The 23,090-nt window shown below is 43.0% G+C and overlaps 1 protein-coding gene across 4 annotated transcripts in view; it reads left to right on the top strand.

Moving 5' to 3' along the window:
- LOC122167792 (CD2 associated protein) overlaps positions 1-23,084 on the top strand; it is a 65,075-nt gene extending 41,991 nt beyond the window's left edge. For 3 of the 4 annotated variants that reach the window (XM_042832604.1, XM_042832607.1, XM_042832608.1), the window contains 13 exons: positions 892-1,076; positions 4,528-4,636; positions 7,635-7,726; positions 8,414-8,518; positions 9,589-9,625; positions 10,035-10,094; positions 12,234-12,393; positions 13,811-13,953; positions 19,208-19,323; positions 20,178-20,267; positions 20,551-20,735; positions 21,381-21,444; positions 22,531-23,084. In XM_042832604.1, coding sequence (XP_042688538.1) covers positions 892-1,076; positions 4,528-4,636; positions 7,635-7,726; positions 8,414-8,518; positions 9,589-9,625; positions 10,035-10,094; positions 12,234-12,393; positions 13,811-13,953; positions 19,208-19,323; positions 20,178-20,267; positions 20,551-20,735; positions 21,381-21,444; positions 22,531-22,572 — 1,388 coding nt within the window. In that variant the 3' untranslated portion in view covers positions 22,573-23,084. The remainder of the gene's footprint in view (positions 1-891; positions 1,077-4,527; positions 4,637-7,634; positions 7,727-8,413; positions 8,519-9,588; positions 9,626-10,034; positions 10,095-12,233; positions 12,394-13,810; positions 13,954-19,207; positions 19,324-20,177; positions 20,268-20,550; positions 20,736-21,380; positions 21,445-22,530) is intronic. The other variant, XM_042832605.1, reaches the window with a different exon arrangement.
- The last annotated feature ends 6 nt before the right edge of the window (positions 23,085-23,090 follow it).

Genomic DNA, 23,090 nt, shown 5'->3' with positions numbered 1-23,090 from the left:
CTCTAAGAATAAAATCTTTTAGAGGTACTGTCTGAGAAATACAAAAATGGACACTGGATCAGTGCTTGATCTGATGGTAAGGCGGTTGGAAATCGAGCAGTTCCCCTGTGGCTGTATAGCTGAGGTGGAAGCAGACTGTCTGCAGCTGTCACTTGGTCTGTTGCCTTGAAACTCTACTTCAGAGGTGTTATGTTGTGAGGCATTACGGAAATGGCATGCCTGCAAATATCAGTTTGAGGAGTGTGAGTAAATGCTGTCCCTTGTATCTGAAAGATGGAACAAAACTGTGAATACTTCTGTTATCTACCAGCAAACAATTTCAAACAGCTTTAAACTGATTTAAATGTTGAACATGTTATAATAGTACCTTAATATCATTAAGCTATTTGAATAAATTCACAGAGAGATTGTTTGGGTTATTTTTTAGTACTTGTTTTGAGCAATAGCAAAGCTGCTCTGGGTTCCTGGAGAGACATCAGTCTCTAGAAGTGCATCAGTTTGCTCTGCTGTGGCTGTTGAAACACAGCAATCTTTGAGGTCACTAATAATGTTTATTGATTCTAGCAGCTATAGCTGTGCTGCACGTTCACAAAAATTAACAGAACAGGTAACAGACTGTGGAACATTGATTATGTTTGAAATGGCAAGAAATATTAATGGGCTAACAAGTTGGTTGTCAGAATACTCAGTATAACATTGGCATCATTTCAAATGGACTTACGTTCAATGTACAGCTGGAACAGAACGTGAGGGATTACAGCTGTAGGAAACTGTTTACAAGAGCAATTCACACAGCTGTTCCTCTTCTGTTTTTCCCTCTGAAGAGCAAAGATATTTTCAGCTTTTAAAACAACTATTTTTTCCTTTTTTTTTTTTTCCTTTCCCTATCAGAGCCTGTTTTCAGTGGTCCTACCTCACCTGTGGCCTCTCCCGGGAATGAAAATGAGCCTGGATCTGGACCAGCACAGCCAAAGAAAATTCGAGGCGTTGGGTTTGGAGATATCTTTAAAGAAGGCTCAGTTAAGCTTAAGACAAGATTATCCAGTAATGAATCAGAGGATAAAAAGCAAGATAAGGTTTGTAGTGCTTCATAGTCTTTTTTGGGGTTTCCTGTATTTAAAAAAGGAGGAAAAAAAAAAACCCTGACATTTGGAGAACAAATATTGTGTTGGTGTTGTCTGTTATAAATTTATCAGTATTGTTCAATAATCAGACTGTAATCCTCTGAGGGGTACCGTGGAAAAGGAAAGAGTAGAGTCTTACCTATAAAACAAAGCAAAAACCCCCAACTTCTGTGAGTTATATCAGAGAATCCCAGCATGGCCTGGGTTGCAAAGGCCCACAGCGCTCCTCCAGCTCCAACCCCTGCTGTGTGCAGGTCACCAACCAGCAGCCCAGGCTGCCCAGAGCCACATCCAGCCTGGCCTTGAATAGCCACTATGGAGGCAAAAAGTTCTATTCAAATGTTTGACATTAAAAAGCAAAACAAAACCAAAAAAGCAGAGAGGGAAAATCAAACTTTCAAAGCCTGGTGGTTTAAGACATAATAGGTGTTCCAACACATCTGGCCAGGACAAGGGAAATGGCTTGAAGTTGAGGGAGGGCAGCTGGAGGTTGGATGTCAGGGGAAGTTGTGTGCTGTGAGAGTGGTGAGGTGCTGGAACAGCTGCCCAGAGAGGCTGTGATGCCCCGTCCATCCCTGGAGGTGTTCAAGGCCAGGTTGGATGGGGCCCTGGGCAGCCTGGGCTGCTGTGAAATGGGGAGGTTGGTGGCCCTGCATGGCACAGGGGGGTTGGAGCTTCGTGATCCTTGAGGTCCCTTCCAACCCAGGCCATTCTGTGATCTACAGCAGGCTCTGGTGATTCTTTTCTCTTTAACTGACTTTTTATGTAGTCTGGGCTGCTGAGTTTCTTCAGGAAATATCGTGTTGTGGTTTTCCTTCAGTGTTGTGGTGGATGTTGAGAGACAGTACTGGGTATGGTGCACTGTTACTAGCAGAGGTGTCCTGCAGTGAATGCTGCCAGATTTTTGGCTTTATTGATGCTGCCATAAGCTGAGATTGTGCAAGTGTGACAAGCACTTTTTAACAATTTTGCATCCTCTTTCTCTTGCTTTTCCCCTTTTTTGAGTATGTGGTGAAAGGGGTACTTCTCCACACCTAACTTAGTGCTGAGGAGGGGCACTACACACATCACATTATATACTTAACTTCAGTTCTGTTGTGATGAACCCTACAGAATGCTTACCCCTATAAGCACAGCACAGTGCCTGTAGCTGCATAGTGTACACAGAGAACTTTTGTATGGTTTTTTGCTTTTGACATTTGAGGTAACGCAGTATTTCAGTTTTTATTTAAGTGATCAATTCAAGAAAGCTTCTAAAACCTTTGTGAAAATTCATATTATCTGTGTTATGACTATTAATGCTGCTTTTGGAAAAGGCAGTCCTGACTGATTTGTTTTCTTCTGCTTGCCCAGAAATAACTGCAGTGCTGCAGGGCAGGGAGTGAAAGGAGGGCAGGCAGAGAGGAGGGACAGGCACCTCTAATATGTTGGCCTTTCTGCCCCACACCTTCTTGGTAGCAGTGCTACAAGAGATGCTCATCCAGCTGTGTAATACTGTGTGCATCCTCTTTTCTTCTGGGTTTAGTGAAATCCTGAGGTGGTTCAGAAAACTGAAGTTACCAGTGTGCTGTTTGTGCTCTGGGGGTTGCAAGGCCCGAGGGAAGGCACATGAATCTGCATTCCCTTCAGGCTTTGTCTGCTCAAATTGGAGTCCATGGGAGTTGCTCCACCTTTGCGTGAATGCTGTCAGAATTTCAGATCATTACTCTCAATTTGCATGGACTGCTCACGATTGCTTTTTGAAAGGCAACTTTCCCTACTTTGTAGCTTATAGCTTGGGAGTGGGAGATCCTACCTAAAATACACATTCAATTGATAAGAAATCTGCTAAGCAGTTTTGGACCATGTTATTTGACTACATGAACGCTGAAATGCACTGGTGTTTTATTTTGTTCTTTGCCTTGTTTGTGTTGTTATGGGCTGTTTCTCAGAAGATGGGAAATGAAGTGAGAAAGCAGTTTCTCATAACTTAGAGGCAATAAAATAAACAGTTGAGTTTTGCATTTAATATTCCACTTAAGCTCATTGCCAAAGTCGTCCCGAAGGCAGACGTGCCTGGAGGAGAACATGAGGAGCCCCGCAGAGATAGTTCTCACAGAGGCTTTGTGAAAATGGATGGTTTCTTCAGCTTTCTGCTCAACTCACTTTGGATTTCAATGGAGGGGGACTGGATGGTTGTTCTCCATCTTTAAGACAGCAAGGGAAAAAAGGCAGTCAGGAAACTGTAGAGCAGAGAAGGCTTTTTTCCAGGACTGCTCAGCACAGGCAGACTGAGCGCTCTGAGCACTTTGGATGTTTGTGCCTTTCAGTTAGCTTCAGCATCCTGCATGGGTTTGGGTTATTTATACCCTGTCTGCCTAAACTTCCTCTCACGCTTCTAATTGCATCTCATTTTGGAAAGAGGGAAGTTAGGGAAGATTCCATACTGGACTTGTTTAATGTCATAGGTGGGTTATTTTAGTGCTTCCTTTATGGAGTGAAGTAAATTGTGTGAGTGCTCTCCAGACGTCCCAGATGGCCATAGATAGCTTATTGTATGGCATGTCAGAGGCGTCCAGCACCAGCACACAGCCATCAGCTGTGTTTGAGGAGAGGAACTCTGGTCTCTCTGGCAGTGGTAAGTCTGCAAAGCTTAACTGTAAGCAGCAAGGCATAGATAGGGTAAGTAAAGGCAGTGGGATTTTTCACACTGGTAACACCACTAGGGTTGCTCATGTTTGCACTGACTGTAGGGTATTCTGTTTGCAGCTCTTATGGCTATGAAAAAATGAATGCAATTGAAGCTGAGTCTTCCCAACAGCTCAGCGTATGTCATGCAGACTGGAACAATTACTTTGGCTCGATCTTTACTCTGAGACTTCATACCCAAGCATCTTGTGGTGCGGGAGAGAATGTCTGTTGGATGGATATCTACTACATGGGGTTGTGTTCTGTGAACCACTGAGAGCGAAGGGAAGTTAGGGCAGACTTTCATGTGCTCTTATATCTGTGGCAGTAGTTTCAAAACAAATAAACTCTTCAGCTGAGGTGGTGGGTGGCTACTGAAGATTCCTGCTGTATCCCAGTGTCAAGTAAATACAGTCAGTGAGTTACTGTCAGCAGAGCTGTTAAAGGACCACTTCTGTTCTGGGCCAGAAGAGGCAGTTTCAGTAGTAGAACAGCAACATTTGGGAAGATTGAAATACCAGTGCAGAAGTATATATGGCAGTATAGCTTCCAGTTCAAAAGCTATGCTTTTCAAACCCTACTGCTATACCCAAGCCCTTACTGCAGTTACTGTTATGGCATTATAGTGCATTAAGTACTTAACGGAGAATCTCGGTGAATGTTTTGGAGGTGATAATTCACACCATCTCAGCTTATAATGAGCTTCTGTTAACAAGGTTCTCTTTGGTTCCTACAGCCATCACCTAACCATCCTCCTGGCTCAAAGCTCGCTCATTTTCCTCGCGTAGCAAAAATGGAAAACTCGTCAGAAGCACCGAAGTCAGAAGCTGAAGGCAAACCAAAAGGTGAGGTGAAGGGAAGCACAGATGTTATGTGGTGGCTTTATGTGGAGGAAGTATTTGGATTTCAAACCAGATTATTTTGCTCTCCTGTTCAAAATCTCGTAGTTCTGTGTGTCTTTTTTTGCGTGTCACGTTCTTTGCCTTGGAGGAGTTACACAAATGTGGACGTGTCTGAAGGAGTTTTTGCTCACATTTGGGCAGAAAATTAATTGAAAACATTTGCAAGGAAGAAAACAAGGCCAGGGTTTTCAGTTGGCATTCATTTGCTGTGTTACCATACTTGAACTGGCTTTCATTTTGCCTAGCTCTTAGCAGCCAGCTGGGATGCTGGAGAACTATTGCTGTGTGAGCAGGCCCTAAACTTGGTTTCTGGCCCAGGTCACAGGAATGGCTGTAGGGGTAGGGTTTACAGTGCAGTTGCTGGTTTGTGTGCTCTCATAGATGTATGCTGAGTTTCTTGCATCAGAAAACATAATATTTATGTTCTGTTGAAATCTGTTCTCCAGATAGTCCAGTTCCTTTGGATTTCTGTTTATAATAATAATAATAAAAGTTGCCTCTAAGAATTGATGCCTTCACTGAACAACCACAGTGCACAGTTTATGTCCAGAGGGATGCTTCTTTTTTTTCTTTTTTTTTTCTTTTTTTTTTTTTTTCAGCCAACACAAAGCCTCTTCTGGGAGTGTCAGCCCCAAAGAGAAAACTGACTTCAGTTAGGACAAGGGGAATGGCTTTAAAGTGAGACAGGGGAGGTTTGGGTTGGATATGAGGAGGAAGTTTTTCCCCCCGAGGGTGGTGAGGCACTGGCACAGGTTGCCCAAGGAGGCTGTGGATGCCCCATCCCTGCAGGCATTCAAGGCCAGGCTGGATGTGGCTCTGGGCAGCCTGGGCTGCTGGTTGGCGACCTGCACACAGCAGGGGTTGGAGCTGGAGGAGCGCTGTGGGCCTTTGCAACCCAGGCCATGCTGGGATTCTGTGATTCTATGCAGTGTGTGGACGGCTCATTCTGCCTGCTTCCAAATAAAGATGGTTTTTCAACTTCTGTATTGGAATTTCAAGTATATTTTTATGCAGAAATCAGTTATTTTGGTGAAAGTGGGTTATTGTACAGGGAGTACGTAATTAGCAGAATTAAACAAACAACAGGCCATTGGCTTTTTGCCCGCATTTGGGGGTTGTGTAATCAGGTGGAACAGAGCACTTGGATTGGCAGAGATGTTAGTAAGAGCCCTGCCTTATCTGTATCTCTAGCAGTATGCAAAGTGCATGGCTGTGTGAGCCGGCCATGGCTTTCTGTGCTGGATGGCATGCTGAGCATTGCTGTTTGGTGGAGTGGGGTCAGAGCAGTTAGCTGTTAAGTTTTGTTGTTGCAGAATGTCTATCAAAATAAGTTTGTGTGTGATGTGTTGACTCTCATGCTGTGAGAGTGGTGAGGTGCTGAACAGCTGCCCAGAGAGGCTGTGATGCCCGTCCATCCCTGGAGGTGTTCAAGGCCAGGTTGGATGGGGCCCTGGGCAGCCTGGGCTGCTGTGAAATGGGGAGGTTGGTGGCCCTGCATGGCACAGGGGGGTTGGAGCTTCGTGATCCTTGAGGCCCCTTCCAACCCAAACCATCCTGTGATTCTTTGCTAAGATTCTACTCCCCATAGAAGTAAGCACACCTGAAAGGTGAAGTGTGGTAGTTATAAATGTTGCAGGAGAACATTAGTAGGTAATATCTATAGATAATGTCTTGTAACCTTTGAAAGAAAGCTTGGTGTTCTTTCTTCGTGTTTCTACTTTAATACAGACCAAGGTACAATTACGTGATCCTTACTTTTGAGAGAGTTAAAAATAACCTGTGTTTAACAGCTAAACAGGGAGCTCTTAAAATGTTTAAACTGCTGTGCCTTATTTCAGTGAGCCTCTGCTATTTCTGGGAAGCCTGTTGTGGCCTCTGAGGCAAATATGTAAGAAAGCATTTTGTTTAAAAAATATGATAGGAATCACTGTTTGTCCCCCCCCATCCCCACTGTGTTTGAGTCCAACATCTGGGATTCCTGCTGCTGTACACTTAATCCTCGGTCATTGGAAAGGAGAAAATTTAGTCAGTATTCATAATTAAGAGGGAGTCCAAAGTTCAGATTCATTAGTTTGTAATAATGAAATGTAATGCAAAAAGCGCTTCGCAATTCAAACTTCTACGTTACTATATTTTGGCTTCCTTGTGTTATTTTTATTCTAGCATAGGAAAGGAAAACAAATCTTCTGTCTGTTTGAACTGAAATAGTTTTCTCTATGTTAGGTGGGTGCATTATTGTAGTGTATCAAATGGGAAGAAAGGAGTCATTCTTCCTCCTAATGCCAGAGGGGCTGTGACTGTCAGAGCTGGTTGTTCAGACGAGCTCTGCTTTCTGGTGGTTACAGCCAAGCAATCCCTTGTTTTGACTGCAGAGCTTCAGCAAATGCACTGCTGGGGTATCTGAAATATCTGCAATTGGGCTGACTATAAGGCAATTGAATGTATTTAATTAGGCTTGCAGATGTTGAATTTAGGATAATTTTGAGGTTATAAGGGATTACAGGCTGTGTATGTGCTGCTCATAGGTACTACAGCAGAACAATGTTTTTGTTTGAAGCAGCAGAATAGGGTGTGTGTATATGTGTATATATATATACATATATACATACATACATACATATATATATATATATATATATATATATATATACAAACCAGTGAAGACAGAATGTATTGCATAGTCTATGATGTTACAACTTTGAGTAGTCTGTTGTGAATAAAAAGGGCTTTACCTGGCAGTGAAGACCTACCTCCCTTACATTCTGCTATGATCTTGTTTTCCTCCTGTCTTGAATGACAGAGTGAATAGAATAGTGCTGGATGGCTGCTGTAGAAGAGTGATTACAGTATGAATATTGAGCTCTGCTTTCAAACAGCAGAGTGAGCTTTAGGCCTTTGGTCCCCATGCTGTGCGATGTCATGATGTGCTGCTTTGTTTCAGCCAAGGAGTATTGCAGGACAATATTTCCCCATGAAGGTGTAAATGATGAACTGAGTTTTAAAGAAGGAGAGATTATTCAAATTATCAGTAAGGTAAGATGTTCAGTTTCCTGTAACCACTTATTGCTTTTGTAAGTTTTATACTTAAGTAAAGTATGTTAAGTGAAGTATGTGACAGGGGAGTATTGTTGGCTTGGTAAAATATTTGAGTAGCTTTATGTATTAATGCACATTGTTCTGTTAGGGACCAACCAAAGCCTCCATCCACTAAGATCATACAGTGGATTTCCATGCCACAGTTCTTTTGTTATTGTTTTTCTTCTATCTTAACTTGCCTATTTTTTCCTCAGAAGGGCAGCTTTGCTTACTTTCTGCCTTTCAGACCAATAAACCTGATCATTCAGATCAGAATTTCTTTTATTTAGTAGAACTGTGTGCAGTTCCAACCTCACAGAGTATTTACTGAACAAGTTTCCAGTCAAGGAAGATGAGAACATTGACTGCTGTGCGTTGGATCGTAGCTGGTTTTGTTCTCTTCTTCCACTTGCTGATCTTGTCTTCCCTTGAATGAAGTTACAGTACCATTGTTTAGAAAACCAAGTGGCCAAATCTAGTCAGATCTGAGCTGTTTCCCCTGGCTGAGGTAGCCATAGCATTCTTCTGCTGAATGCAGTATTTTGAAAATGGAGTTCCAGGAACAGAGCTTTCACTCTCTCTATTCTGGGGAAAAAAAAAAAAAAAAAGGAAATATTAATTGAAATAATCTGCTGTTTGTTTTAGGACACTGGAGAGCCAGGCTGGTGGAGAGGAGAACTCAATGGTAAAGAAGGAGTCTTCCCTGATAATTTTGCTGTTCAAATACAAGAATTTGATAAAGACTTCCCTGTAAGTTCCTGTGTCTTTTGTTTAGTAAAACAAAAACATATCAGCAAGGGTTATGAGACTCCACAGCACGTTCTGCTCTTGAAAATACTGATACAAGTGTTCAGTTTTTAACTGAAGAAGATTATCGAAGAAGAAAGATCTAAAGGTTCAACTTTTCTTAAATATTTAATAGAAAGATGCTCATATAGATCTCACATAGAGAAAGGTACAGTGCTGATACTGTGCTGACACGTGTAGGCAATGGCTGAATTAAACTAACAGGTCTGAAGGGAGATGAGCAGTCTGTTCTCTTTCATCTGTAGTCCTGTAAGTGTTTTTGCAAAGAGCTGAAGGACTCGTACACCCATGCAGGACAGGGTGAATTTGGCTCCATATGAGAGCATCTAAATGTCCACGTCTGTGTGTCAGCTGAAAAGGGCTTCAGAACACTGGAAATGAGTGCTGTTTGGTCTGGGACTTGAGACATTGGCAGCACATGGCTAGATTTGACTCAGCGGGTCAGGTTAGGAAATACTGCTTCTATGAGATAGTGGTGAGGGGCTGGACTGGGCTGCCCAGGGAGGTGGTGCAGTGCCCACCCCCAGAGCTGTTCACAGAATGCTCAGATGTTGTTGTACTGAGGTACGTGGTTTGGTGGGAAATATTGAGGGAGGTGGACAGTTGCACTTGGATGATCTTGGAGGCCTTTTCCAACCTTGGTAATTCTGTGATTCTATGGTTTTTGTCAGTTGAAGGAAAGTGAAGAGTGGCTGCCCTGTAAAATTGGGTAATATTCAGTGTTAAATATCAAGTGTGGCACCTTGATATTTAAATCTATTCTGCAGCTGAAGTGCAGCTCTAAGACTCGAAGAAACCTTGTGTTTTGTTCCTGTTCTGGTAACTTGTTGGCTGGGAGATATCAGATGAATACTCGAGTTCTCTCTTTGTTTCCTGTCTGCACATTGATTGCCTCCTTTGTGAAGTGCTTTGAAGTGAGCTCATAAATAAGCTAGATGTTAGATTATGCAAAACAAAAAACAAATGTGTCTGTCACTGATAGAGAATATCTGTTTTATTTACTTCTTTTACAGAAGCCAAAGAAACCTCCACCTCCAGTTAAAACTCCAGGTCTGTATGATGTGCATGCTGGTAGGTGCCTGTGGAAAAGCAGTAGTAGAGGAAGTAGTAAAATGCAAAAACTGTACATGACTTCAGAAGAAAATTCAGAAGTAGCTTTGTATTTCCCAGTGCTGAAGCTGCCCCTAGTCACACTTTGAGGTTCCTTTATGCCTTACGTATTTTATTGCTGCTCTGTATTGCTGCTGTATATTTTTCCAAATTGTGATGGAGCCTACTTGGGAAACACTGTAATAGGAGCCTACAGTTGAGTAAGACTAAATGAGTGTTATACATGGTATTATCCTCCTTGCAAAGGAGAAAGAATATAAACACAAATTCATGTATGTCGTATTTTTAGTTAGTGACTAAGATAATTAAAGCTCTTTGAGAAATGCCTTTGCTTTGGTTTTATGTGCAGCACCCAAGCCTGAATTGCCCACTGGAGAGAAGAAATTCCCTCTGAGGTCTGAAGAAAAAGGTGAGAGAAGTTTTTGTGGTAGGTGTTAAACTTCGTTAGTTTAGCTGCGCCATGCAGCTAACATGGAATTGTGCAGCTTCCAGCTAACAATACAGTCTAATTTGATCTTAATACCATCTCATGGTGTAGCCATGTTTGTGATGCTATGGAATTACCTTTTGAGTGATCAGAGGAAGAAACTTGCTTTATTAAATGTGTCCTCCTTGTTATTGCATAGCTCCCTGAAAGATCATCGAATCCCAGCATGGCCTGGGTTGCAAAGGCCCACAGCGCTCCTCCAGTCCCAACCCCTGCTGTGTGCAGGTCACCAACCAGCAGCCCAGGCTGCCCAGAGCCACATCCAGCCTGGCCTTGAATGCCTGCAGGGATGGGGCATCCACAGCCTCCTCGGGCAAAGGATGTTGTCATCCATCATCTTCCCCTTCAGTGATTCCCATCCATAATCTGATCATAAGAACTGCCCACAGTTATGTGGGGGACATTAATTCAAAAGGTCAAGGTCGCTCACAAGTCCAGAAATCAGACAGTTCTGCTCTATAAATGTCAATCCTACCTGCTTCGTTATACGTGCCATTGATTTGTCATCCTGACCTTCCATGGGGAAGTTGTGTGCTGTGAGAGCAGTGAGGTGCTGAACAGCTGCCCAGAGAGGCTGTGATGCCCCGTCCATCCCTGGAGGTGTTCAAGGCCAGGTTGGATGGGGCCCTGGGCAGCCTGGGCTGCTGTGAAATGGGGAGGTTGGTGGCCCTGCATGGCACAGGGGGGTTGGAGCTTCGTGATCCTTGAGGCCCCTTCCAGCCCAAACCATGCTATGATTCTATGATTCCACAGAACAGTTTTCCTGCAGCATTTCTTCCATTGCAGAAAAGGGCTGTTCTGTACCACACTTTGTTTTTCAGCAGCTGTCACATTCCAGAGCATTTTTGATGTAATGTGTTTTTTCCATAATCCGCCAGTAAATTTGAACTCAACTATGTAAAGGTTTTACACATTACAAACAAAACCAGTGAAACTAAACTTATGTCATTTTAAAGGAACAACCAAGTGACCACCATTTCTAGCATCGTTAAATTCAGTTCCAGGCTGGATGTGGCTCTGGGCAGCCTGGGCTGCTGGTTGGCGACCTGCACACAGCAGGGGTTGGAGCTGGAGGAGCGCTGTGGGCCTTTGCAACCCAGGCCATGCTGGGATTCTGTGATTCTGTGGATGAGAAGTCAGGAATACAATTTGGTGATGGCAGTTCTCTGCCCTATTCATGAACTCACATGTTCTTATCCATAAGCATAATTGTTAAATTTTTCCTTAGCTAAACTGTAGGTGAAATAGAGGTGGGTGATCACCAATACCAGCTGCCACTGAGCGTTAAGAATTTGGATCTTGTAGGAAGCTCGGGAGGGCAGGAGTTGCCCCATGAACAGCGTGTTGTACGTAGGGCAGTCAGCACCACCACGTGGCAAAGTCGTGCATTGCCCTGCTACCTCAGGGCTTTCTTTTGGATGTAATGCATTTACTGATGTACAGGCTCACCTTTAAAGTACTGTAATCTTTCACTGTGACTTACTGGGAGTTTTTCAAACTGCCAATGCCAAGTGCATGCCTGACTGAGCTTTGCATGGAGAGCAGAAAGTATCCTTCAGCCTGTGTGTAGGGATCGTGCCAGTTGAATAGTCTTCATTTTTCCATGACTCTCATGAGTTCTGTGTGTCTCAACGCTGACAGGGCGAGGGGAAATGGCCTCAAGTGGTGCCAGGGGAGGTTGAGGTTGGATGTCAGGAAACACTTCTGTACAGAAAGGGCTGCTAAGCACTGCCATGGGCTGACAGGGAGGTGGTGGAGTCCCCATCCCTGGCTGTGTTTCAAACCGTTTGGATGTGGTGCTCAGGGCCATGATTTAGCGGAGGGCTGGTAGAGTTGGGCTGGGATGGTTGGGCTGCGGTTGGACTCCATCATCTGTAAGGGCTTTTCCAACCTGATCCTATCATTCCATGATAAGGTATCACTTCAGACACTTGCATATCTGTTTTTTCACTACTACCTGAACCTGGGATTGTTTCTGACAGCAGTTGCTTTGTGAGTGATTAGCATTGAAGGAATCCTAGACAATACAATTTTTGATGTTTTGGTGACTTAATTTGTCAGATGAAAAAGGAGCTTTGGATCAGAAGCCTTTGAAGCCACATGCTCCTCAAGTACCACCCAAGAAACCCATTCCTCCAAGCAAGTCTAACAGCTTACTGAGAGCGGGGATTCTGCAACTAAAACGTCCAGAAAAGCCTGTTTTGCCATCATCCGTATCCAAGTCAGTGTAACTTTATTTGTGTTTAATATATTTTATATGGCAGTGTGCCACAGGATGAAGAAGTTGTGATTATAGCAGTAATGTGGTATAAAATAATTACTGGATGTTAAGAAAAATGTTATTGTGTTGGGAAAAAATGATTAGAGCCAAAAGTGCAATGTTTCAGCACTTCAGAATAAAGCAGAAGAAAAAGAGGTCAGCACCATGCTGTGCAGAAGGTGCTCAGAGTGGCCATCTTCTCCTTGGGGAAGAAAGCTGTTAGTATGGAGACTGCAGGTTGTTCTGGGGTTGTTCTGAGGTTTGTCTTGAGTATTGTCACTTGACTCACTGGGCAGTTACCCAGGGGATGTAACAGCAAGCAATTGCTCACTCTTAGTTCCAGTTCTCTGAATTTTCTTTCTCCTGAGTTTGAAACGATAATTCACAGAGTTCCAAGAACTTTGCATCAATACAGTCCTTCTCCATCCCCACCCCCTGCTGCAGTTCCCCCCTTTCTGCCTCCAGCCAAGTTGTAGCCAGGTTCTTACCTACCAGTGCAGGTACGTTGTCACTTGACATCTTGGGATGTTTCCCAAGTGGAAATTTTGTCGTCTCTACCCATACTGATTAAGGATGGAAAAAGGAATCTGTATGTGTTTACAACAGTTGTAGTAAACTGTAGTCCTCTAATAATTGCCAACATCATATTTTAGGGATTTTTGAGTATGTTAAACGTCTGAAACTTAACGTTGCTTCAGGGAGATGAATGTGGTATTGCTTTTTCTGCTGCAATGTAATTTCCAAATAAAAAAAGAAGTCTGGAACAAGTGTTAAAGAAAGGGAGATGCTGAGGTTGGCATCTAGTCAGTTTGTGTCCTTTGCTTTTATAGCATGGCATAAATGGTGGCAAGACCTGCAAAGGGGGAGGATCACCTCTTCTTTCTTTAATTCCTTGACTAGGCATCCAAAGGATGCATGGTAGAAGAAGAGCCACATGTGCAGGACACAGGTCCTGTGTGCAGAAGGAAAGAACTTCTTGGCAGCTTTCTTCTTTGAAGGAGAATTTTGGTGTGAGGGAATCCGAGTGTTTGAATCTGAATATTTCAAGAGAGATTACTGAAGGTGTTATTCAGCTTGCTTGTTTCCTGTAGCACTGAGGTGTGATATTTTAGGTTTAAGTGCAAAAGTAGGCCCTGTAGTAAACACACTAAAAGTTTTCGATAATTTTCAAGGGGATTGTGCATGTCTGACAACTCTACTAGAGCTGGAACAGGTCATGAACTGGCTTTTATCATAGTAGAATTGCTTTCTGTAAGACTTTATTTTAAGCAAAGGATTTTAAAAGTGGTGAAATCTGACATATATATATATTCTTATTTTTGGCATGTTGTAAACTATTGAATGTCATGTCTAGCTGTTGTCACTTTTCTATTTACAGATCTAATGGAGAAGTTGTTCATCTTCGACCAAAATCTGAAATCGAGCCAGTAGCAAAACCAAAGTTGGACTCTGAACAGTTACCAGCGAGACCAAAATCAGTAGAGGTAGATTCACTTGTGATAAAGAGCTCTCGAGAATCAGGTAAGAAAGCAATAAGTTCTTCTGGATCTTCCTGCTTGGACTGTGGTGTTTTACAGCCTTGGAATAAGGTCAAAATGGCTCAGAGTGCAATTATGCCCCTTCTGTTGAAAATGTGTATTTCTAGAGTAGTGCAGGCAGCTCATGTTAAGAGTTAGAAAGCAAGGAACAGGTTTCATAGGGTATTTGGAGGCATAAGCTCTGTTACAGCTATGATAGGGAGGGAAGAACACAGGTATCAGCTTATTCTTCCAGTTGGAAAGCATGGTTTTTTTGCTATCACTTTTATCTTGCATTTTGTTTGTTCTGCTCTTGCATTTCAGGTAACTTTTGCATTTCTATCTAACTTGCCTATTTCCAGTAGTGCCATTAACTTTTTTGCATTTTGTGGTTAAGTTGGCAGCTCCTGTGGGTTATGATTTTCTTTTCCTCAGGTGTAACAATCCTGATATCTTTAATAACCAGAATGGCAAGGCAGCAGCTGTCAGGCTAGGTATTTGTACATCGTAGAATCCTAGGATGGCTGGGGTTGAAAAGGACCACAGTGACCATCCAGTGTCAACCCCCTGCTATGTGCAGGGCCGCCAACCACCAGACCAGGCTATGCGTGAAAGCTCATTTCAGACAGATATGAAAACAAAACAGAACACACAACTGTTCGTTCCTATTTGTTCCTATTTGCTGATGTAAGATTTTTACAGGCTCAAAAAGAAATTTTAGATTTTGGTATCCAAATTGATGGGAAAAATAAAAACAAAGCATCCACTGGCTGCCAGAACGTGCTCTGGAATTTGCAGCTTGATATGGATTGGCTCTTGCTCCTAACAATCTGAGATGTCTAAATCACAGCAGGTTGATCACTGACTGGATTACGGGAGGGGATGTTAAAGGCTTTACCATGACTGACCCACAGCAGCTAACAGGGCTGCAGGCCGGAGGCGTTCGAAGCCAAAGGTGCTGCAGCACTGGCAAAGCAAGAAGCTGCTATTTGAGGAGAGTCCTCTGTTGTGTCCAAGTGCCCCTGTTCAGAATTATCTGCACCTCCTGGTGTTGCTTTTCCTATTTTTTTTAACAAAGAGTCCAAGCTTCAGCTAGCAGAACATGAAGCACCTCGTGCTCTGTGTGCATGCTGCTGTGTGCACACCCAGTGCAGCAGCTGCTGCTATAGGATGCTCTGAGGACACCAGGCCCTTTCATATTGTTTAATCTTACAAGAACTAAAAATCTTAAGCTAATTAAAATACTGAGAAAACCAAACCATATGTCTGGGGTGGGCACTTCTGGATGTTCTTGCAGGTGCTGATATTACCAGCACTATTATTATTATTTTTTTTTTTGGAAGTGATGAGTTTCTTGTAAACCAATTTATTTAATTATGAGGTTCAGCAAATTGGTTTGAACCTTAAGTGTGGAAAGTTCAGTCATTTCCAATTTACCTTTAATTGAGCTGAGGGTGGAGCTGTGAATGCTGTGTATATACAGGGGGGTGGAGAAAAAAACCAAAAAACTGCAGGCAGAAAATCAGGCCCTCAGCCATCAGATAAGGAAGGACAGGCAGAAGCATTCAGAAACATTGGTCATGTTGGAATTCCTTCTCCTGAAGCTTGGTTTGAAGAGTTGCATAAGCGTTTGTGTGTTGGGTTGCAATTAAGTACCACCAAAGCTGTAATGCACTTTGCTGAACGTTTAAAGCGGTTCTGTTTCTTCTAGAAATGTTTCTTTTTTCCTGCTTTGTAAAATAATTTTTTTGTTGGGAATCTTTTTCTAGACATTCCTCTCCTTGACTTTTCTTTCCAGATTTTGTTTCCTATCCTGTTTGCCATGTTTCCCTTCTTACGTGTCAGGATCTTACCCTACCCTCCTCCATTTTGGTAAGATAACAATCTATAAGGAAATCCAAATGCTTGATGCCATGCACGTAGCCTCTTCTTAACTTCATAAGCATAATTTTCAGTTGCAGTTATTTGGGTTTCAATTTAAAATGCTTTTTTTTTTTTGTTTATTTGAATGCTTCTTTTCCTTAGCTGTGCAACGAGAAGTTAAGGCTGCTCTTTGGTTAGGAACTCGTACAGGAAAGATAAAGACAAATGACCTCTCCTTAGTCCAGCTGCTGGTAAGCTGGGTGTAGGATCTGCAGTGAAATGTGTGCAGTATTTGTAGCACTTAGGGCTGTGTAGATTGAATGGCATTTACCTTCACATCCACACAAATAACTGTGCAGTGTTTGGGCACTGAATTCTCGAGTGTTGGCCATTTATTATTGTGAGTCTTGCAAGGTAGCTGTGACAGAAGTTACGTATTGGGATGCTCAGTTATAGCAATACCTCATTACTGCTCAGCTGCAAATTTAAATGTGATAAAATGTACCTCTGTCCCCTGAATTCCTGGGCTGCAGTCAATGCAATGTGAGTGACAGGAGTTGGTGCTGCCACATCTTTCCGCTCTGTAGATTGATGTCAGGTCTTCTGAAAGATCAGATACATCTCAGTTGCAGTGTGGGTTTTGCATCCCAGCACGATGGGCTGTATGAACCCCTTTGGCTTTGCTTCCTTTTGGGAAGGCTTTTTAATCAAGCTGATGGGAATACATTAAAGCTTTCACAAATTGTATCGCAGCCTCTCACCTAACTGCATCTCTTCCAGTTCCTGGCAGTTCTACAGAGCAGGGACCCAGGTTGAGCCTGCAGAAGAGATGCTTCTAACAGCGTGCCCTACGTAACTGTTAAAGGTTCACTTATCTTTCCTGTGGGAAAGGTGTCCTCTCTCAGCCTTAAAACAACTCCTGGATTGCAGTTATTTCCAGATGTGGTGTGTCATCTTTTGGCACTGGGCTGGAATTCCCTGCACTGATTGCACACAGGCTGTACGAAAATATTTCTACTGATTGATAAATCACTGCATCCACTGAAGTGGGGGCATAAATTATGAAATTGTGGTGTGTTTCACCATGATCCCTATTGGTTTCAGCAAAGTCAAGATGTGTCCCAACACACCTGGAAAAGTTGTTTAAGTACTAATAAAAAGCAATTACAAAGAACACAGCCACACACTCACCCATCTGCAGCTCCTCTGGCCGCAGTGTGCTGGTGGGTTTTAGTGGTGAGCAGCTGCCCAGCACACCAGCTTCTAGTGGAAGGAGCTGCTGAAGGAGGAGGAGACCCCTGGGTTCTGTTTCACCCCTTTGGCTGTTTTAAATCCTACCCTGCTGCAGCCTCAAATTGCATCTGTGTGAATTGCTGTGGTGGTTTTTTCTTCTGTAAACACAACATTCTGCATAAGTTTGTTACTGATACTTTGCTCATGGAGACAGGGCTGCTCTTGCAGACGTCGTAGTAATTCCATTTTACATTCTTACTGCCAAATGGATTATTACTACAGAAGGAGATCATTTACAAATGATTGAAATGGGAGGAAAATGTGTGTGTGTATATATTTTTTTTTCCTCTCTTCCTGTTACCTTTTCATAGAACACCTAACCCAAACAAGTCCTGCTCCACATTAAGCTTACTGAAGTTTGAGTGAAATCAGTAGGACGTGCTGCTAGGTAATTTTTGCTTGATTTCTAACAAGCAGAGTGCTTTATTGGCACGGACTGTGAGCAAGAGAAGTGCCTTAAGAGTCAGTTCTCCCTCAGCCCCTGCTCCATCAGCCCCTTGCATCATCACTCCTCTGTTTCTTCCTACTTTGTTGTTCTTCCCTGCTTTTCTAAAAATTGCAGGCATGGTGTCCATGGGTAATGAGGTCACCCACGACCACCTTCATGTTCTCTGCAGTAGAACTGACTGGCAGCACAGCGGGCTGGCAGCTGGTACTGCTACAAATGCTTCCATTTCAGAAGGCAGTGGATGATGAAGTGGGAAGTCCAGATATATCTGGAAGATGGGAATGTTTTAAGGACTTAAAAGATAATGAGACACAGTAGTAGATGCTACAATCAGTTAAGCCACTCATTCGAAGGCTTAGATTCCTACAGCTGTAAATTAGCTTTGATAACGCAAGTAGAACTTTGTATTAATCAATGATTTCATGTCAGCTGAACACCAAAGTGGCCTGAGTGGTCCAGCCCAGTATTCTTGTGGCCTTTTTCTTGTTTGACCTCTTGCTAAAGCTTGAGAACAGTTGAGAAAATAGGGCTGTTGTAGCTTCTGCTAGATAGATTGGGATGCCACGTGAAAACCAGAGGTTGCAAAACAAAACAGAAAACCCAGCAACACTTGGAAGCACCTCTGCTGCACATAGTAATGCTGTGTGACATATTAGTTAAGCATTGAGAGGCCCTAGAACAAGCTTGCTGAATTTGTGCTGTAAAATCATGTCTTACATCAACTCTTAAATAAAAAGCCTGTCTCAGTGGATGCCTGTTGGCAGGTAAGGATTGACTGACTTTTGTGGAGGCTCAGTAAGAAGCCCAGTTGTTAACTAGGTGAATTACAAATGTTCTGTGTTTGTGTAGATATTTCTCACAGTCGTATCTCCCTGCCAGATGTAAAGAATTTCTATTGGTAAGGGTTGTAAGGGGACTGGTGGGGGGAGGAAAGCAAGATTTCATGTGAGAGAGGTTACTGAGAGCTGAAGTGTGGAGAGTGCAATCAGTGAAAGGTCTATGTGCCTTAATGAAGCATGAAACGAGGTTCTAAACTCCAGGTTTTGTCACTGACTTGGGGCCACGTGGTTTCTGCAAAGTACTGCATACAAGAAACTCCACTGTACAGCCATGTTTGCAGAACGTGACCTTACAGAAAGGTTTGTGTCTTGCTGACACACTCACATGAGCCTCTGGATCTACTGTGTTGCTTTCATTTCTGACTCAGTTGCTAAATGGGAGTTTTTGTGCTTTCATGCTTAGTGGGCAATAAGAAAACAGGCTGTTTGCAAGGATTGGAGAGTGCATCTCCCAAAATGATTGTTTTTTTTTATTATCATCTCAGAGAACAGTAAAAACTGCATTGTTCTCCAAACACACCAGCTCTGTTTCGTGGTGCTGTGTTACTGCAGCACTGCTTCAATTAGAGCTTGAATTTAAGTGCTAGACGAATCAATCCTTAGTTTTTTCAAGGGGGAGAATGACTTCTCTGATATGCCAAAGTCACGTAGTCGTGTTACACAGCTCGTGTGTTGGGTGTGCTGAGGATCTCTGAAGCAATAAGGACTCTGATTATTTACGTGTTTAGTTTTTGTCTCGTGGAAAAATAACGTTAGAAAGGAGCGCGGCAAAACCTTCTGCTCTTGATGGCCTCTGTTCTGTTATCCTTCCCTAGATCTGCTAAGCTTTGATGATGTAATAGCTACCTCAGACAACCTGTCGCATCCCACCGCCAGTCGGCCCAAGATGCCCGGCCGCAGGCTGCCCACGCGCTTCCACTGCGGCAGTGCTGTGAGTATCCTTTGCCCGAGGAGCCTGTGGGTGCCCCATCCCTGCAGGCATTCAAGGCCAGGCTGGATGTGGCTCTGGGCAGCCTGGGCTGCTGGTTGGCGACCTGCACACAGCAGGGGGTTGGAACTGATGAGCGTTGTGCTCCTTTGCAACCCAGGCCGTTCTGTGATTCTGTGATGGTGGTGCATTTGTTCCAGAAGTGAACTCGGATCTGCAGCCATCAGTCCTACCAACTGTTTGCAAATGTACCTGAGAAGAACAGCACAGCTGTGTTGCTCTTTCCAGACCCTTCCTGTTCTGTAGGGTACTGCCAGGTCTCCCAGCAGCACTGGTGGTGCACTGAAGACACAGGCTTTAGCTCCACAAGGCCTTAGCTTAATGTTATGTTGGAAATGTTGTCAACTGTTAAAGCACGAGGTTGTTAGAGAGAGAAAACAAAGTGGAGTTCTTGATTCTTACATCATTTTACAGATGTATTCAGATAAAGACATACACTATATATATATATATAGTGATCTGTTTCATAGTTCAGTCATGTCAGCTACCATATGCTTAACATTAACTGCCTGCTAACGGCTTTGTGTAGTGGAAGTACCTGCAGATTGCTCAGAGCACCAAGGACTCGCTCTGCTGAGCGCTGCAGAGAAGCTTGCAAACCCTGCCCAAAGTTTGTTGGGTTTACATGCAGATCAATGAGCACTGTGGGGAAGGAAAGTTCTGAGCAGGGAAAAAACCCCACAGCAGTCTAGCAATACAAACTTGGTATCAATGGCTTTTTTAGAAACATGGGCTTTTTCTTTTTTTTTTTTCTTTCCTCCTTATTCTGAAAATGTTCTGAATTGTTGATTTTCCAGGCGAGTCAAAATGACAGTCCAGAAAAAAATTTGAAGGTGCAGAAGGAAGAAGAAGAAAGTGCCAAACCAAAGCCAGTTGAAATGAGAAAGGTAAGACACCATGGAGCCAGAGCCGTGCCAAGCAGCTGGCTGCTGTTTCTCTTGCTTGTGTTACCAGGTCAGGCTGATGCAACCCATCACAGCACAGAGTCCAGAACTGGATGATCTTTAAGGTCTCTTCCCAACCAAGCCATTCTGTAATTCTAAATACAGATGGTAAATTGTGTCTGTACAGCTGAATGCTGTAGCTCCCATAGCAGTACAACCTGTACACTGTAAGTAGGTAGTTTAGAAAGTTTGCATTGCTTAGCTTTCTACTGATTTATTTTTTCAGCCATCTGTGATGAGTTCATCAGTTCCATCTTCATCTCAGAGACCAAGTTCTGTCATCCTCAACTTTTTTCCTGGAGAAACCCAACCTAAAGTTGAAACTGATAATTCACAGGCTTCTGTGGAAGAGCTCAGGGCTCAGATTCATGATTTGATGAATTTAGTAGATGCACTGAGAAAAGAACACGGGTGAGTATTTCCCTTCCCAACCTACAAATGGTTACATATGTTAACGTCTTCTAAGTGTCTTTAATGCCAAACTGTAATTCTGTCTTTGGTTTTAGAACACAGACATTTGTTCTGGACCTGTTTAAGTGATGATTTGTGCTATAAGTAACCCAGCTGTTAGAGTTTTGAACAGGCTGTGAAACATCTGGGCTGGTTAGCCTCCAAAACAGACCAGTCCATGATGAGTGCAGGAGCTTAATGAATTAATTTGTTCAGAGATGTAGTGATCGTTCTTATCTGAATCCAGTTATGAAACAAAGCATTCTATGAGTTTTCTGCTCTAAACAATTTCTATGTGGAGAAGTTGCCAGGTTAGTTTGAATTCACCTCTCCAGACAGAGTAATTGTAGGAATGTTTCTGAAATAGCCCACTGAAAATCCTGACTCAAAGTCGGGGATAGCTGCACGATGATTGGTGTGCTGGAGCTGCTGGAAGCTCCTGGTGCAGCACATTGGAACCCCTGGGCATGAGTGGGTCTGTAGTTGCATATGTTTGGTTTGTAAGATGGAGCATCAGACTTGTGTGAATCCCTCTTGTGAAACGGAAACAAGGCCTGTGCTTCCCCCTCCTCTAACTTTGCTTTCTGTTACTTTATAAATTATTAGGAGAGAACTGGAAAAACTAAAGAAGGATTTGGAAGAAGAAAAGCTGATGCGAAGTAATCTGGAGGTAATGTGAGCAATTCAAAGGAAGAACAAAAGATTTAGGAGCATATATACCTTGCTCAGGAGTTTGATTGCGGAGGAAGGTCTGAAAGGACCCTCTCAACATTTCCTGCAGTGATTTGCTGGGGTGTAACTGCAGGAATGCCTCACATGGCAGGTAGATCTGCGCAGGAGATTCACAGTTCCTCTTAGGTCAGCTCTTTTTGTTTGGGAAATAACCACCTTTAACTGTTTGTGTGTTGGAATATCAGGTGAGTGCTGCTAGATTCTGCACTGTGCTGGAGGTGTGTCACAGTGGGATGTGTTCCAAGAGAGACCATACAGAGTTTGGATGAATTTAAAATATGTATCATCAAAAGAGAAATAGGAAAACGTCAGCTTTCCTAAATTCTTGATGGTCCGTCTAGAGAAAGCCAAAAAGAATAGAATGCATCTGAAAAACTTCCCTCTGGGCATCACCCACCTCAGATTCTTGATGAAAGCAAGCTGCATTATGGTATCGTGTTATTAACTTAATAGGATGAGCTCGTTATAGAAAAATACTTTAGTCTGATATGAATGGGTATTATCTTTGTGAAATAGCACTTCTTATTGACTTAAAGCTGCTGTCAAATCTGGAGGAGAAATTCTGGCAAGTTCTCTTGAATGCATCTCTGAAGCTGCCTGGAGTATGCACTGGGCGTGAAGAGGAAGCGAGCTGCTTGTTTCTCCTAAATCCATTTGAAGAAATAAAGGTTAAAACCAGCATGCTGTCCTGCATGAAGGCTGTTCTAGGAAGCCAGCCTGATCCAGTGCATCATTACACAGAGACACACTGAGAGACTTCACCCTTCAGCTTTGTTACTGTGTCGTTCTGACCGAGTCGATCCGCCTCTGTGTACCAGGAGTGCAGGCAAATCTCTAATGATTGTAAATTCCTGCTCATTAAGCAGCCTGGTAGCATAGCAGCAGCCATAAATATTGAGCTGTCAGGGCTTCTGTGTTACGATTTCATTTACTTAAAGCTCTTTGAGGCTGGTGAAAGCTGTGTAGACTTCAGATTGTTGTGGCTCTAACGCTGACTTTTCTTTCCAAATTGTCTGTTTTCCAGCTTGAAATAGAAAAACTGAAGAAAGCAGTGATGTCTACATGATGCGCCCATGGACTGGATGTCTTCAACTTGCCAGGAATGCAAAGCTGAACACGAGTAGAACTGACTCCCTTATTTCTCATTATGGATGCTGGAGTTCTACAGTCTTAAGGAAATATAGTGCAACAAAGGAATATAGTCTTTTATTCAGAGATAAAAAACAAAAGAGAAAAATGGTGTAATTTTCTTGCCAATATAAAAGAGGCCTTATTTCTTACTGTGCTGGAATTGCAGACCTTTATTTTTTTGGTTTGCTTGACAATACTACTGAATCTGTATAAAGAGGAGAGGGAATTCTTAATAGATTTTTATTGAATATCTGTAGCTTAATTTTTAAAGAGATCTATGCTATAAATAGGGTGATCTATCTTCACAAGTAATCTGTAAAACAGTCCCTTGGGAGGGACAGATAGCTGCATGGGAATTGGAGTCACTGTTTTCCCCCCCGCGTGCGAAAGGGCAGAGATGCTGTTTGCAGAGATGCTGTTTGCAGAGATGCTGTTTGCAGAGATGCTGTTTGC

The sequence above is a fragment of the Centrocercus urophasianus genome, unplaced genomic scaffold (genome assembly GCF_019232065.1).
Source record: "Centrocercus urophasianus isolate 14NV4802_14NV808 unplaced genomic scaffold, USGS_Curo_1.0 seq_39, whole genome shotgun sequence".
Lineage (NCBI taxonomy): Eukaryota > Metazoa > Chordata > Aves > Galliformes > Phasianidae > Centrocercus > Centrocercus urophasianus.
The sequence above is the reverse complement of the archived record's forward strand: the minus strand, read 5'-3'. Positions and strand labels throughout refer to the sequence as shown.